The sequence below is a fragment of the Amblyomma maculatum genome, chromosome 3 (genome assembly GCF_055883805.1).
Source record: "Amblyomma maculatum isolate TAMU_Amacu chromosome 3, ASM5588380v1, whole genome shotgun sequence".
Lineage (NCBI taxonomy): Eukaryota > Metazoa > Arthropoda > Arachnida > Ixodida > Ixodidae > Amblyomma > Amblyomma maculatum.
In genome coordinates, this window is record NC_139346.1 from 85598807 (window position 1) to 85616395 (window position 17589).

The 17589-nt window shown below is 47.2% G+C and overlaps 1 protein-coding gene across 1 annotated transcript in view; it reads left to right on the top strand.

The window, feature by feature from the left end:
• The window catches only part of LOC146195172 (uncharacterized), a 35108-nt gene extending 19555 nt beyond the window's left edge, over nucleotides 1-15553 (top strand). The window contains exons 5-7 of the mRNA XM_084596737.1: nucleotides 10615-10724; nucleotides 12240-12398; nucleotides 14685-15553. Of these exons, the coding sequence (XP_084452863.1) occupies nucleotides 10615-10724; nucleotides 12240-12398; nucleotides 14685-14768 (353 nt within the window). The 3' untranslated portion in view covers nucleotides 14769-15553. The remainder of the gene's footprint in view (nucleotides 1-10614; nucleotides 10725-12239; nucleotides 12399-14684) is intronic.
• Nucleotides 15554-17589: the final 2036 nt, after the last annotated feature.

A 17589-nucleotide genomic window follows, 5' to 3' on the forward strand; every position in this document is an offset into this window, starting at 1 on the left:
CTCTTCAATAACCTGGCGTTCGGTTGCAGACACACGATAGGGGCGCTGTCGCAGTGGTGCGTGGGTGCCGGTGTCGATGCGATGAGTGACTGTAGAAGTTTGACCCAAAGAACTTTGATGAGAGTCGAAGGAGGAGCGAAAGTGATGTAATAGGTTCAAAAGCTCAGTGCGCTGCGCTGGAGGAAGATCGGCGTCGATGGAACGGATGAACAGGGGGAGCGGGCGCAGGTGAATGGGGGCTGAGCGCAGTCACGGCAGAGTGCGGCGCGTCGTCAGGTTCCTGAGAGATCAGAAGAGATGCGATTGGCCGGATACTTTCTAGGCATTCACCATGGCGCAAAGCAGTATGGGAGTTAATGGGTTAGAGACCCATAACATGGAAAGGCCAGCGGAAATAGCGAGCACTGCGTAGGGCAATGGAAGGCACTTGCTCATTATTAATATAAACAGCGCTAACACGAAGACAAGGGACAAGAAATAAGAAAGCTACAGTACATGCGCTGACTCACAACTAAGCCTAAGCCGTTTACTCCAAGGCCCAGAAAAACAAACATGAAGAAAACGAAACAGTCACGTGAAACAACCCCTGGGTTCACCTGCTGCATAAAAAATTACTTTAAAAATCACTTAAAAAAAAGACACCTCTTTGCTTGAAAGAGCAAGAGAAGTCTTGCTGACACAATTATTGTCCGTTGAAATAAAATACGATTCCACTATATCTCTCGTTATCTTCTGTTTGTGGCGATATAAAATCTTAACACTGTCAAACTTAGAAGTGCACTTCTCCTTCTTCATTATTTCACATGACTGGCAATGTGATACCAGAAACGTTTTGTCCTTTCCACTTTCCAAGTTGTTACAGTGTTCCTGTTGTCTCTTATTAATACACCGTCCGGTTTGTCCTATATAACTGGCCCCACAAGAGAGTGGAAGCCTATACACAACACCTGTCTTGCATCCAACATATGGGTTTCTATGTTTCACCCCACATTCTTGCTTCTTCGCTTCTCTTTCCCTTTGAACAACCGGGCAGATCCTCTTCATCTTGAGCGGGGCGGTCAGTGCGACGTCCACATTATACCTCTTGCCTACATTTTTGAGGCCATGCGAAATCCTGTGCACATATGGTACCACTGCAACCTTCCTCTTCCTCTCACCCATGCTGGGCAGGGATTTCAGTCTGTGCATTCTTTTAAGGCTCTTCAGTACCCGGCAACTGGCCTCAATAATAACAGACTCCCGATAACCGGCCTTTGCAATTCTCGTCACTTGTCTTTCAAAACTCTTGCCCATGCCGTGGTAACAAGATTTCTTCAACGCATTTAATAAGCATGTGTTAATCATCCCATTCTTCACTAATTTGGAATGTCCTGAATTGGAGCCTAGCAACGGCTTCATCGATCTCATGTTGTATTCCCAACAAACATGATCAACACCGAATTGAATCAAAATATCTAAAAACTGTAACCGATCGTCCACTGGTTTCTCAACAGTAAATTCCAGCCCGGATCCACACTCAGTAAAAACATCCATAATGTCCTCCATTCGTTGATTGAATCCTTCACGGTCTGTTAATACTAAAAAGTCGTCCACATACCTGAAGGTGGAATAATGTAAGCCCTCCAAGTTATCCTTCTTGTTTCTTGTCCCTTGTCTTCGTGTTAGTGCTGTTTATATTAATAATGAATAAGTACCAACTCGCCCAACAAAGTATCTTGGTAAGGCACTTGCAGCGCAGGAAAGTATGGCCTGTTGTGAAGAGAACGGTGTCATCAATAACAGAGGCACAAGCGAAACGAACAAGCACAGAAGAGAAGGAAGGAAGGTCGATATCTTCGGCGACGAGGGCTTTAACACAGGAATTTGATGGACCAGCGTCTGGTAAGGCATCGGACACTGTCGAGAACCCCACTTCAGCTCTGCCACAATTGATAATAGCAGCGTGACGCGACTGGAAATCCCAGCCTAAAATTACAGCTTGTGAGAAACTTGGCAGCACGACGAACTCAATCGTGTAAAGGTAATTCTGGATAACTACTCGGGCGGTGCACGCTGCTAAAGGCTTGATATGCTGAGCGCTGGCCGTTCGCACCGAAAGTCCCGCAATTGGCGTCTTCACATTCTTTAAAGAGCTAGATAGTTTTTCGTCCGCAACCGAAATCGCAGCACCAGGGTCAATTAGAGCCATTGCAGCAACACCCTCGACGAAAACTTCAATTAGGTTTGCCGGCGACAGATGAGGACTTGGGAAATTCGACGGGGTCGCAGTTCTCGCCTCAGGAACTGCGGCTTTTAGTTTTCCTCACGTAAAGCGTTCTGTGGACGTCGCATCGGAGAGATAGAGCGGCGTCGTGGCGACGGTGAATGGCGGTCGGACATGGCTGAGCGGTCTGGGGAGAAATGACGGCTGGCTGGAGGCTCAGTAGGCGCGGAATACTGAGGCGTCGGAGACCAGTACCCAAAACCATGAGCAGGTGGTGCCGACAATGGGAGACGGTTGCGGTAATAACCAGAAATATGTCCAGCAAGCCCGCAAGTGTAACAAATTGGCCAGTTATCTGTCGTGCGCCAGGAATTGCGTGGTCTTGGAGCCGGTCGAATAAACTGCGCAGGTTCTCGAGCAGGCCCAGGAGGCGGCTGAACGTAGGCAGGTGGCGGCGGAGCATTTGTAGGTGGTGGTCGGGCAGCAACAGCCGCATATGTTAACTGCGCTGCGACAGGCATGGATTGAGGGGCTGGAGGAAGAGATTAAGCTAGCTGTTCTTGAATAATTTGGCGCAAACTGGGAGCTAGGTGTGAAGAAGGCTCTTGATGGCAGGGCATAAGGGAGAGCTGTCGCGCAACTTCTTCCCGAAAGAAGCTCTTGATTTGTGGCAGGAGCGCAGAATGTTCGCCTGCATCTGTCAGGCCAGCAAGCGACTCAGAGTGCATGGGGTTCGCACGAGTTATGGCCCTTTGTTTGCGCAGTTCATAACTTTGACACAGTGTGAGCTCTTCTGCGACGGCGCAGATATCTCGAGCCGTCAGCATCTGAAAGGCGTCGTCATCGATACCTTGCAGATTATCTTTGATCTTGTCGGCCTCTAACATGTGTGCTTTCACGCGCTTGCACAAGTCAACGACGTCCTCGATATAACTTGTGAAATTCTCGCCAACCTGCTGAGACTGCGCACGCAAGCGCTGTTCAGCGCGGATTTTCCTCACAGCCGGACGGCCGAAAACTTCAGAGAAGCTGGCTTTAAACACGGACCATGATGGAATGTCCGCTTCATGGTTCCGAAACCATAGATTTGCTGCGCCGGTAAGATAGAAAATCACGTTGCTTAACTTCGTTTCCGCGTCCCATTTGTTGTAAGCGCTCACTCGCTCATAGGTTGTGATCCAGTCCTCGACGTCATGATCGTCAGTGCCGCTGAAGATGGCGGGGTCTCGCTGGCGGAGGGAGCCGGGACAGATGATGGCCGAACCAACTTGTACGGCTTGGTGGTTAACGTGCTTAGGCATCGCAGGATGTGGTAATGTGCGGCTGCGAAGTTGATATATCTTAACCGGCAGCTCCACAAAATGTAAGAGGGGGATTTATTGAGCAGATCAGCAGGACTCGATCAGCAGGATTGGGCAGATCAGCTGCGAACACAGCAACAGCGAACACCGTCAGGTCCAACACGCGCAGCGATCACGATGCCACTGCCTGGAGTGTTCCTCGTGCACTTCTTCATCTTCACAGCGATAAAAGTATCGGTACCACTTGCAGATCCACATTCTTTCCAGCAGGAGCACCACACTCAGCAGCTGCCTCACTCTACATCACGTAGAGCTGCCTCCCGCAAAGGAGGGACATCAAGCCTTGTAAATTCCGTAATGAATTTGATGGATTGCGCTGAAATTCTAGACGTGCGTGTCGCAAGACATAGGCGGATTGCTAAGACTGTACGAAATAGATTATTGTCACGTAGTGGTGACAAGCCCAGTAGCCCCAAAGACACCGGCGTTTCACTTGAATGAAACTCTTTATTGGGCTGATTTGTGCCCTCAAAAGAACTAAGCGAATCGGCGTCAACGATCACAGCAATCGTGCTGATCGGTCGTCGAACTAAGAAATGCCTTTTCACTCGTCAGCGCTCAATTTAAAGAAGCCGAAGAAAGATATAGATAAAACCGCGAACAGTAAATAGTATACCCTGGAACATTGTAGAAGTACACATGCGTGGCTGGAATCTTTCGAAGATAGCCCGAATCATCTGTGGCAACAAATGAACTGATAAAACCGGGTCTGGAGACGACGAACATAAACAATCAATGAAAAGAGAATTGATCCGTGCTTTACAATCAAAGTGATAAGGCCGCATTCCGGCGGCTGCCGAACAAGAACAAATACACATCTGAATATATAGTTCGCGGCAATATTCTTCAAACGGTACTGGCACTTTGGTATCACTGTCAACATATATGCTAACTGCCATGAATACTACGGTAATTATCGAATTGTAAGATATTGTCCCGTCGATAACGGCATTTATTTATTTATAGTGTAAGGGTGCGTTGAAGCTCAGGTCGGTGTTCAGGTCGACCGTTTACCTAGCGCGTCAGTCTCTTGCGTCTTCGTCTTTTGTCTGCCGTCTTCTTTCTTTTGCACGCGCCTTTCGACGTACGCTCGTCGTCTTTGTCATCGTCGACAATCACCGAGCGTTGGTGTGACACTACATTATCCCCGGGAGAAAAAAGAGGCATCCTGCCGACTCATGGTGTGGACACAACAGGCGGGTCGTAACAGGGCTTGAGGCGGTCAACGTGCACTGTTTCACGCCCGCGGCGACGCATATCCGGTGTCGGTACAAGCGGTTCTATAACGTAGTTCACCGGAGAGGTCTGGCAAATAATCCGATATGGGCCATGATATTTGGAAGCAAGTTTGGTAGAGAGGCCGGAAGGGGTGGCAGGAACCCAAAGCCACACGAGGGAGTCTGCGGTGTATGAAGGAGCTGGACAAGACGGTGCGCGAAGGAACTGCTGGTGACCTTGGTTCTGGGTTGTAAATGAGCGGGCCAACTGGCGACATTCTTCTGCATATGCTGCTGCTTGAGAGACGGTGGTCGCTTCGGAGGTGTCAGGGCGATAAGGAAGTATCGTGTCCATAGTTGAGGTGGGTTCACGGCCGTATAGAAGAAAAAAGGGGGAGAAGCCGGTCGTGCTTTGTATGGCAGTATTATAAGCGTACGTGACGAATGGGAGAAGCCGGTCCCAGTTTGAGTGGTCGGACGCGACATACATGGCCAGCATGTCACTTAAGGTGCGGTTAAAACGTTCTGTCATGCCATTTGTCTGCGGATGGTAGGCCGAGGTAGAACGGTGGACAATGCGGCACTGCTGAAGAAGGGCTTCAATGGTCTCAGAAAGAAAAACACGGCCACGGTCACTGAGCAATTCTTTAGGTGAACCATGGCGCAGAACGAGATGATGCAGGACGAAAGACGCAACGTCTGGCGCCGACGCAGAAGGTAAGGAAGATGTTTCTGCGTAGCGGGTAAGGTGGTCAACAGCCACGATGACCCAACGGTTACCAGCTGGAGTGACTGGTAGTGGCCCGTAAAGATCAATACCAACACGATCGAATGGTCGGCTGGGGCAGGGCAAGGGCTGCATCGGAACGGTGGAGTGGTGTGGAGGGTTTTTGCGGCGTTGGCATTCCTGGCATGCGCGAACGTAATGACGCACGAAGCGGTACATACCCTGCCAGTAATAGCGGAGGCGAAGACGAGTGTAAGTTTTCAACACTCCGGCGTGGGCACACTGAGGATCGGCGTGAAAAGCGGCGCATATTTCCGAACGGAGATGCCGAGGAATGACAAGGAGCCACTTGCGTCCGTCGGAAAGGTAGTTTCGGCGGTAAAGCATGCCGTCGCGGATGGAAAAGTGACGAGCTTGGCGGTGAAGCGTTCGTGAAGCTGGGCGCAGAGAAGGTGTAGATAAAAGCGTGAGAAGAGAAGCGATCCAAGGGTCTTGCCTTTGTTCATTGGGCATGTCGGCAATTTCTAGCGAAAATGAGTCACTTATGGTGATAGCTGTCGAGTCAGAGCTACATTGAAGAGGTGACCTAGACAGGGCGTCGGCATCAGAATGCTTACGGCCTGACCGGTAGGTAACCTGAATGTCGTACTCTTGTAAGCGGAGGGCCCAACGAGCAAGACGGCCGGATGGGTCTTTAAGGGTGGACAACCAGCAGAGTGCGTGATGGTCCGTAACAACAGAAAAGGGACGACCGTAGAGATATGGGCGGAACTTCCCAATGGCCCAAATGATGGCCAAGCACTCCTTTTCGGTTACAGAATAATTCTTTTCGGCCTTTGTTAAGGTACGGCTGGCATAAGCAACAACGTACTCTGGGTTGCCGGGCTTTCGTTGTGCAAGGACAGCGCCGAGACCTACACCGCTGGCATCAGTGTGAATTTCGGTAGGCGCCGTAGGGTCAAAATGGCGGAGAATCGGAGGCGACACTAGAAGGCGCCGAAGTGTCGAAAAGGCCTCATCACAGTCGGATGTCCAAGACGAAAGAATGGCGTCACCGGCAAGGAGATCAGTCAGCGGCGAGATGATCGAAGCGAAATTGTGTACGAAGCGACGAAAATACGAGCACAGCCCGATAAAACTACGCAGCTCCTTTAGGGAAGTTGGGCGTGGAAACTCAGCTACTGCACGAAGTTTCGCAGGATCTGGACGAACACCGTCTTTCGAAACAACGTGTCCCAATATAGGAAGCTGGCGAGCCCCGAAGCAGCACTTTTTCAAATTTAGTTGCAGGCCGGCATCAGTCAAACACTTTAGCACACGCTCGAGACGGTCCAAATGTGACGTAAAATCTTTTGAAAACACGACAACATCGTCTAGGTAACAAAGACAGTCATGCCACTTGAGTCCGCACAGGATTGTGTCCATCATGCGCTCGAAGGTGGCCGGCGCGTTGCACAATCCAAACGGCATGACGTTAAATTCATAGAGACCATCAGGTGTCACAAAGGCGGTTTTTGGTCGATCGTCAGCTGCCATGGGTACTTGCCAGTAGCCCGAGCGAAGATCCAGAGATGAAAAGAATTCGGCACCTTGAAGGCAATCCAGAGCGTCATCAATACGTGGAAGGGGGTATACGTCTTTTCGCGTTATCTTGTTCAAACGCCTGTAATCAACACAGAACCGTATAGAGCCATCCTTTTTCCTCACGAGAACAACTGGAGAAGCCCAAGGGCTGTGCGAAGGCTGGATGACGCCACGCTGAAGCATGTCATTAACGTGCTCGGTGATGACTTGACGTTCAGCAGCCGATACCCGATAAGGGCGCTGGCGTACCGGGGCGTGCGTACCGGTGTCGATGCAGTGAGTGACTACGGATGTGCGCCCCAAAGATGTCCGAGGAAGGTCGAATGAGGAACGGAAGCGCTGCAGCAAGCTGACGAGCTGGTCGCGTTGATCTGCTGAAAGGCTGGCATCCAGACAGCCAGAAAAAGCTGCAGTGGAGTCGTCGTTCGGTACATAAGCGGGCAAGTCAATAGTATCGAGTTGCAGTGGGGTTGGGTCTTCTGAGACGGCAGATGTCATAGCGTCATCAAAGGACTCGACATGACCAAGACGTTCTCCCCGAAGAAGCGTTGACGGACAAGGCGACGGGTTAGAGACGTATATGGCGCTGTAGCCACCACAGAAAGTCAGAAGGGCGAAAGGCAGGACTAAGCAATGGCGACGATTAGCTGCGTGAGTCGGAGTGAACAGAACTGTCGAATCAGAAAAGCCGGCGCAGGAAACGGGCACGAGGACGGTAGAGCAGGCGGGGATGTCAGTATCTTCGGCCACAGTTATCTTATCGATGTAGAGCGGTGTATCAGACGAGGCGGCCGGTGAAAGCGGAGACAATTCGATGCTGGCTCGGGCACAATCAATAATGGCATGATGACTAGTGAGAAAGTCGCAACCCAGAATCAGTTCGTGAGAGCAGTGAGGCAGCACAAAAAATTCGGCGACGTACAAAACACCCTGAATGACAATTCGAGCTGTGCACGCCGCAAGCGGTTGAATGCGATGTGAGCTGGCAGTTCGGAGAAAAAATTTCGAAACAGTCGTCGTAACTTTACGAAGTCGGCGGCAAAGGTTGGCACTTATAACAGACACAGCGGCGCCAGTGTCCACAAGAGCGAGAACTGCGACGCCATCAACAAACACTTCGATAACGTTGGTCGGGGAAGACGGAGGACTTTCACAAGTTGAGGAAAACGCAGTTCTTGCCTCCGCAAATTCGGCTGTTAGTTTTCCTCCGGGCCAGCAGGAGAGCGACGGCGCAGCGGCGAGAGGGAACGACGGCGGGGAGACGGCGATCGACGGGAGGAGTGGGAGGAGCGGTCAGGATAAGATGAGTCCGTAGAAGTGCCGGCAGGGACAGGGGGAGGGGAAGGTTCAAAGTTTGAACTGTAGTTGTAACTGTACAGGCGGGGGCCATTGCGGTATGACTGCGTGCGCTGGCGACAAAGCCGGGCGACGTGGCCAGGAACGCCACATGAATAACAGATTGGGCGGTTGTCGGAGGTCCACCATGGATTGTTGACCGGACGTCGAGGAGGCAGATAAGGGCGGGGCGGAGGTGGTGGCGGTGGTAACGGCGCAGCATACGCGACAGGGCAGGGTGGTGGTCTGGCGGCGACAGCGGCGTACGTTAACGGGGCTGTCACAGGCGCAATTTGAGAACTTGGCGGTAAAACTTCTGCAACTTGCTCCTGGATGGTGCGTCGAAGTGCAGAATCTATCGATGGGGTGGTTGCGGCAGAAGCAGGGAGGAGCGATAGTTGACGAGCCACTTCCTCCCGTATAAAGGCCTTGATCTCAGGAAGGAGGGAAGGTGGTTCAGAAGTGAGACTGCATGCTGTCGGAGGTACGAATAACCGATCGTTCACGAGAGAACGCCGGGTAGAAGCTCGTTGCCTTTTGAGGACGTCGTAACTCTGACAGAGCTGAACTACCTCGACGACGGTTTGGGGGTTTCTGGCCGTCAACATGTGAAATGCATCGTCGGAGATTCCCTTCACGATTTTGGTGATCTTGTCAGCTTCGGACATGCAAGGATCAACACGTCTACAAAGATCCACAATGTCCTCTATGTAGCTGGTGAACGATTCATCGGGATTCTGGGCGCGGGCTTCGAGGCGTTGTTCGGCGCGCAGTTTGCGCACAGCGGGGCGGCCGAACACCTCGGAAAAGCTCGTTTTGAAGGCCGACCAGGTGGGTAGGTCGGGTTCGTGGTTGCGGAACCATAAATTTGCTACATCGGTCAGGTAAAAGAGGACGTTGGCTAACTTCGTGGTGTCGTCCCACTTGTTGTAGGCGCTTACGCGTTCGTAGGAGGATAGCCAGTCGTCTACATCTTGGTCGTCGGCGCCACTGAAAAAGCTGGGGTCACGCTGGCGAAGCCCACCGGAGCACAGGATGGTAGGGGAACCGGTGGGATCAGTCGAGTGTGGAGTGGCGGTCTGGCTTGTTGCCTCAGGCATAGCGGATGGCCGAGCTAGTGTGCGGCTGCGAAGCTCCAGCTTGAGAGGAGGGAACGAAGAGCAGCCTCCACCAAATGTAAGGGTGCGTTGAAGCTCAGGTCGGTGTTCAGGTCGACCGTTTACCTAGCGCGTCAGTCTCTTGCGTCTTCGTCTTTTGTCTGCCGTCTTCTTTCTTTTGCACGCGCCTTTCGACGTACGCTCGTCGTCTTTGTCATCGTCGACAATCACCGAGCGTTGGTGTGACACTACAATAGAAATACCTCACAGGTTCCAAACATGGAACATTGTGTGAGGGGGAGGGGTTACAGTGTATCAAAAGAAACAATGATAAATAGTTTAAAATACAAAAGTTAACAGTAATACAGGACTAGAACTGCAAATAAGTATTAGAGCATACATGGGAAGACCGAGGATTATGACATTATACAATAGTTAGCGGCATTGGACGAAATCAACCTGCACACAGTGAACGCAATATAAAAAAGTTATTCTGACTGCAAAAAGGTGCTCAATTCGTTTTTGAATTTTAGTGGGTCAGATATGTTAGCGATGCGTTCGGGAAGACCATTTTAACCCTTTATAGCCCGTGGCAAGGCAGAGAAGTTAAATGCATGTGTTCGGCCGAATAGACGTTGAAAACTTATATTATTATTCAGGCGGTGGGAGGTGCGAGTCGGTCTAGTAAGTGGCACTGTTGATGCATGGTGACTGTAGATTAGTTTATGTAGCAAGCAGATAAGCGCGATATCCCGACGTGATTGTAAACTTGTGAGTGAATGTATTTGTAACCTGGCTGCTTCGCTTATTTAGCAAATAAACGCCTGGGTACTGCTCACTTTTTTTCTTCCAAAAAGTCTGTAAATTACAACTGCAAGCACCTGTGTATATGTGTCGATATGGTATGTGTGTAACGTTTTCAAAAATAGTTCTATAAGCTTGATATACTTGACAGATTGATAACCGGTAAAATGCAAAACTAATGATGTCTTGTTAAATGTTCTCTCCACTGCTAATACATATCGCAACAGAATACATCCCAATACATTGTGCCGGCTTATATGACTAGTTTGTACACAATGTCTTGCAGTTATGCCGCAGAGCTCACTACTACTCATTTCATTCGGTGTCATCAATTTCGTCATTACGTGGATATCCGTGTTCTACTGCTGCATCAAGAGTGCCCTGTCGAGAAAGAAGGTGCGTGGATCAGACGCGTGTTTTAAGAAGGGCAATTCTGTTCTTACGCCATAGAATAGGAACTGTAATTCTGTTCTTACGCCAAAAGATATGAAATAAGATTTTACATTTATCGTGAGTGATACTGATCTAGTCATTCTTTTTCGAGTACACAGGCACACAAAACATTTAGGATCTTCGTGTATCTAATCAGCTTCAGGCTCCTTAAAAAATGAAGGATCAAGAAGATTGAAACTATAGGAGGCAAATGTTTTCCTTAATGTATGAAGATATTTAATTTTATTACTTTTAGAAAAGCAGCAGAATAGCAAAGCTAATATGAGTTTATGTTTATGGAACAAGGACAGTGAATTTCACTACAGAGGAGCGCTGTGTAAGTAGACACATCTAAAATGTGAATAATTGGAGCAGGGCAGTACGGAATGATGGTAATTGCTGTTGTGAGGGCAGCGCGCTTTCAGCCCTGACGTGTTACTCATGACGGATGACCGAAAAAGGTGTGCCTGTCGTCAATTCAAACTTCTTTCATTCGAACTCAGTATTTGATCTTTTTATCATGAAATATGTTACAAAGAAGTTCCTTAATTTTATCTATGCTTAAGTAGAAGGAACGTCGTCCTCGAGTTCTAATGCTTAAGTGTCCACGGTATATATAAGTGTACAACAAGTTAGTGTGTCCTATTTTTACGCATAGGGGACCCGGCAAGGAAACTGCGGTTGGTTGCTTGACTACATTTGGAAGAAAAATAATTTACGCTAATTGGCACTTACGACAGCTGAAAACGATGATACTCTCATAAAAGGTCTAAAAACATCATTTTCTTAACATCCTCCGGCTCTAGATATTTGTGTCTTGTTTCCATCTTGATTTTAAACATCATCTTTACGACCACAAAAACAGAACTTATTGCATGACTTGCAAATATCTTATCCAACTAGGGTAATGTTTCTATAATGCAGAGGGGATATTAAAATAAATCCTAGAAATGTAAACAGTGCGTTGGAGCTTTGTGTGCAGAGCTCACGGCCATTCCATGATCAGAACTACACCGTTTGGGATTCGCGGTTGGCTCAATATCAAAGCGCTCTACCTGAAAATGTTTGACAAGGTTTACACCTCTTGAGTTTCCAACAGGGCAGACATAATCATATGCAAACCTAAAATTATAGACAGTTGTATTTTTTATCAGCCCAGTTCATACAGCTATGGGATATTGCGCTTTGTTGAGCCAGCAGTACTTCATGTGTCTGTGAAGCAGGTTGCATATCCAAACTACGACGACTATTTGAACGGCTACAATTCTCCTACAGAATGAGAAAGATAGCCATTAATGTTCTTTGGATGGACACATCATGACAGTTTGCGGTGAAAAGGATGTCAAAGCTCAGGGCTTACGTTAAGACCTTAAAGCTATAAAAACTTGATAAATATATTGCTATCGGGCAACGAGCATGCCACTGGCTTCTCTCCATATGATTTCCTTCCCTTCTCCCATCGACGCCCTTTCGGAGCAGGCGTTGCGGGAGGATCGCTTCGGCTCGGCCACGCCCCCACTCGGCAGCGGCTCGGCCAGCGGTGGAGACGGTGCCACGGCTCAAGAGGTGTCCGCAGACGACGACGGATCGCCCGACCTGCTCACTACCAACGCCATGAGGTCGGAGAACGTCAGCAGGGTAAGGCGATGGCAAGCTCCATGCACAGTCTGTCACATTTACCTTCGTAGCTTGTCTTTATCCGAACGACCGCGAAAGTTGTGGAGGGTGTTAAGGACAAATATATAGCTAGAAAAATTCTTACTAAAACAGGCTATAAAAATCTAACTCTATTTGTATTGCCAATGTTCATCACATATATTTCGAGGAGATGAAATTCGTGATGTGCATTTTTATAAAACACTTCATTAAATTGTACTGCTTGAACGTTGCATAACGGTGTAAATACCACAAGGCTACAATGACGGAAATGCAGCTGAAACTCAGACGAAAAATATTCAATAACCTTTTTAACTTTTGGGAAAGGTTGGAGAGGGAGGGGCGGGGGGGGGGGGGGGGGTAAAGAAATATATTCACTTGGAATGAAACATAAAATACTACGCCTTAACTTGAACTCCTGACTATGATAACGATCAAAAGTTCATACGATATTACAAATGTACACTATCGTGTGTACAATTAGACCATATAACACCCTAGCTTCAGTTACATTGCGGTGTAAACTCGTTTACATCAGCACTTGTAGTCAATAAAATCAATGATGTTATCGCCACCATCCGCATTATAATATTTATTGCCCCACACGAAAGTAATATAGGCTTGGCAAAGATTTGTGATGTCTGCGTGGGTCAAGTCTGGAATATATATGTTTTTATACGGCGCGCTGTCGCAACATTGCCATTAAAGGTCATCTTACTGCATAGAATCTATGGAGGGCTGGCTATTAAATAAATTGAGCCTTGAATCCGGGGGCACAAGGTGCGTTAAACAAGCGACCAAGTATGTAGAATTACTTGATACAGCTATACGTCGAGAGTAATTATAGCGTATATCCCTGAAGTTTCCGTTAGACAGCACTGGGAAGCCCACAGCAGCCTCAGCAGTGATATACATCACTTTTTGCCTTTACCAAATACAAAAGAACGGAGAACTGTGCTCTAAAGGAATTATTTGGATTTAAATGTTTAGCATTTTTCTGCACTTATAAATGTATTATGACAGCAGGGTTGTCATTTTCAATATATTTTCGCACGATTATTCTTCTGGGGCAGTTCTTCAACAAGTCAATTGTAATCTTAGCAATGCAAGCAGCATTATCCCCCTGATTACATGAGGATATTGCCTAACTTTGCGCTATGTCTGGAAAGAATGTACCTCCACGTTTGATTTCTGCATTATTTCGCATTTCAAGCTCCTTAGGAGACCGTACAAGATACATTCCATGCACGAGTGTCCTTTCATGACAATGTGTTTTGAGAGCAGCGTATGCTGTGTGATAAGAAACATGGTCCCCACAGACGACAGTTCATTTTTTCTACAAATACCTAAATTATTTCCCTGCGCAGTACGTAAACCGCAGCTTAATATAAAGTTTGACACTTACCATTCACATTTACGGACCAATTATTTCATATCTGAGTAATAAAATAATCGAGCTCTTTGATAGCCTCATCTCGACCGCGTCGCAAATATTTGTCATTTCCTGACTCCGGTCCTCTCCAGTTAATTCCTTTCCATCTAGTATGCCCAGAAACTGACTACACAGTGCAAATGGAAGACGGAGGGGAAAGCGAAGTCATGAAAGAGATGGAGCCACTTGCGGTTACGAATGGGAACGGTTGCTCTTTGTTAATTTTAATTTGTCATTTGCTTACACAGATTATGTACTGCATAAATACATGTACTACAGCTTTGTAACAGAACGTATGTGAAAGAACGCGTGTGCTACGCAGAGCAAGTCACTGTTTTTCGTGCTCACGGATACTCTGTACAAACGGTTTCTACTAAGCCCGTAACCGCTTTCTGCTTTCTTCGGAACTAAGGTTTGTATGCCTAAGCCCCTTAACAATGGAATGAACAGGAACACAGTGTATGCTGCACTAACTCCGTACCCCTGCTAAGGTAGAGGGAGCGTAGACTATTAGTTGTCTGGAAAGAAACAGACACGCATGCTCGTGTGTCAGACTTGATGTGGTGGAACTGTTACGGAAGCAAGTGTCATTATGATTTTCACATAAAACAGCACCAGGAGAGCAGCGGAAAGCGTCACAAATATTTCGGTCTGTCACGTCTTTCTTGTGTGACAAAGCTTTAAACCGGCGCTGCGTATTTTTTGTATTTTGTTTTTGTCAAAGGCGATTCTCGGAGGCACTCAGCGCCGGCATGCATAGTTATTCGAGGAGGGCTGAGGTGGGTAAATTAAGGTACTACAGTTGTTGAATGCGTTCGCGCTTCTGATGCTTGCAGGGTGGAAGCTCCATTCGCGACCCGCTGGTTGGCTCTGTCAAGAGAAGGGATGCCGACTCCACCTCATCCGTAGAATGCATATAACAAGCGACGATTAAGGGTTCGCCGAAACGGGGAAGCCGTTGAGCGGTGGAATTCGCGCCGATGCCGGTCCCGGCTTGCTTACTTCGTGTAGCCTATCAACATAAACGCCAGTGCTACTATAATGCCATTGTACAGCATTGCATTGCGTGGTTCCTAATGTACTACTACAGTAATATAGTATCTAAAACCTTCCGTGTAAACGACGAAATTAAAACTTACTCTATGCTAAGAGACTGCTACAAAAGGCCAATAACTATATTCATTGTAGGGAATTAGATAAGATCAATTTGAAAGCAGGTAATACCTCTAGACACACATCAAACTGCAACATAAGTTAAAGACAACAGCAATGCAATATGAGAGCGCTGCATGTTTACCTCAGCGAGTAAATAGGACTGTGTTACGCACTAGACAAACTTTTCTAAAATATCTCAATGGAAATCTATTTACACTCATCTGACGCGGAGCACATTTTCTGACAACTGACCCGAGGCTTCCGCTGTGCATAGAAAGAAGGCGTTTTCTCTTTAGAACATCTGCTGTGCTTATTCCTAGTGATACGTGAGACGTCAACATAACAGAGTGTCCGCGTTGGCTCCCAGTTATATCTCATGTGCGGCAGAGCTACACTTTATTATGGGCTAACTTCGAGTTGTGGTCAGCAGGCTGTTTCACTGGGATGAACTATTGATCGTAGCATCTAATAGTTGAGTCCGTGGGTCTTCCACAGGTGTTGATGTTGCTCGAAGAGACGCGGCACTCCATTCCAAATTGCTGGCCATCTCGATCTTCTGTGTGATGCATTCGAATGTTCAGGTATATGTTGGAAAATAAAAGGAGAACTATAGAAACACTTTTTAAATTTTGATGGCGTAACAATGAGCAGCTTGTTTCAGCGGTAGGTACAAAAATGGGCAGAAAAGTGTCAAACAATTGGCCAAGGACAGGTTCCAAGGAAACCAATAGACCACTTAGTCAAGCTTCCACGTGTGAGAACGACTGGTGGTAGCACCCGGGGCTCAAAATGTTGCCTTTAAGCTGGAAGTTACGGTAGCTGGCAATGATCGTAAAATATTATTGTAATGTCTAATTCGCTCAGTCGCGGAGCCGAGAAATGTCTAGAAAATAGAAAATTGCGGATGATACGAAGAATTTCATGAGTGCAAGAAGAAGGATCACATCGATCCTAGTTTTTGCGAATATCGTGTCAAGCAGTCCCGGATGTGTTCCATCCGAGGCTAAATTTACAATTTTCTTGACACCTTGGATAAAAGTATTTCCTGTTTAAATACGGCATTTCTATTTTATGATTGGGTATTGTCAGGGTAAGGGAAAAATGCGGAGTAGTATTTCTTAAGCAGGCATGAGGAGTTTATGCACTGAAACCTCTACAAATAGCTTTCTTGTATAGAAGTTACAAGTTTTTATTCAAATGCAAACGTTCGCTGCTTATTCCAACGCTATCTGTTATTTTGAGCGTAGTAATTTTAAGGTGTGCGTATTCTGAAAGTGGTTAATCTGCTGGCTTGTTTTAGCCATGCCCATTGTGTATAAATTGCTGCTATCCACGAATATTGTTTGCTTGTCGGTGTATAATTGATACGGCATTTCATTTGTAGCGAATGTTCCAATATGATGTAAAGGACAATAAAAAATAAGCTAACCTCCAACAGCTGGCTTGGTGGACCTATGTACCATATGCATTCTAGCCATAATACTGAATCCGGGTACCTCCACGTGCCACTGTGTCTCTCTGGATAGGGCACTCGACAGCTGAACAGAGAGATCTAGGTTCATTCTCGGCCGCGGCTATGCAGTTTTAATGAAGGCAAAACACAAGCCGCTCATGTATTTTGCGAATTCTCTCTCAATGTACCAACTCCACTTCGGGCACTGGCCATTAGTGGTGTAACCACAATGGAGGGGGGGGGGGGGCGATTCGGTGTCAATCCCTCAAATTTTCGGAGCTCTGTATCCTGCTCACTCCTCGGCTCTCTTGAACCATTTTAAGCCCCCTTTTTTTTTGACTGGTGGCGTACAACACCCCCAGGAAAATAATTTAGGATATTTCTGTCTACGACAAAGCTGGTTATCTGTAGCGGGCACCATGATACATTTCTTTTGGAATCACGGCCTGCCCCGACATGCCTCAATAATGTGTCATCGATTCCTGCGGAGCTCTGCCCCTGTTCACTCAAAGCCCTGAGGTGCAGCTGGATATAGCCGCCTCCCCCTAAAAAAGTCCCTTAATAAAAAGAAGGCATCTTTACCTCATTTCCTGTGCGCAGATCGAGTGGTTTGAACGCTCATAGAGTTTTATCCCTTTTGTCATGGTGTACGAACTGCGTTGGTGACTGTGCAACCTTTCATCTGACCTGTTTTGTTTTCTCTCAGGTGCGGAGAATGCTTGGGAAATGCTTCTTCGATCCGATCTTGCATAAACAATAAATGCGTTGCATCATGATCCATCGTTGTCTAAAGCTGGAATGAGTCATAACATATATAATGATTTGCGTATGTATATTAGAATGTCTGCAGTGGCACCACAGTCACCATCCACGAATAAGCCTATAAGGGATCAAATAGGGACTACCTTGTCCTCTAGTGCACTTCCCATTAAAATTGTGGTATAATCCTTGAGCGCCGGGGCAAATCCTAATTGCTAAAAATTAGGAAGCTAATTTTCACTTTAAAATATACAATGTTCTGCAGTTACGAATATTTTAAATGAGCTTTCTGTGTACTGCAGCAGCTAAAATTAAAACTTAGTTAGACGGTTCCTTTCATTGGGATCATACCCAATATATACTATTTAGAGAAT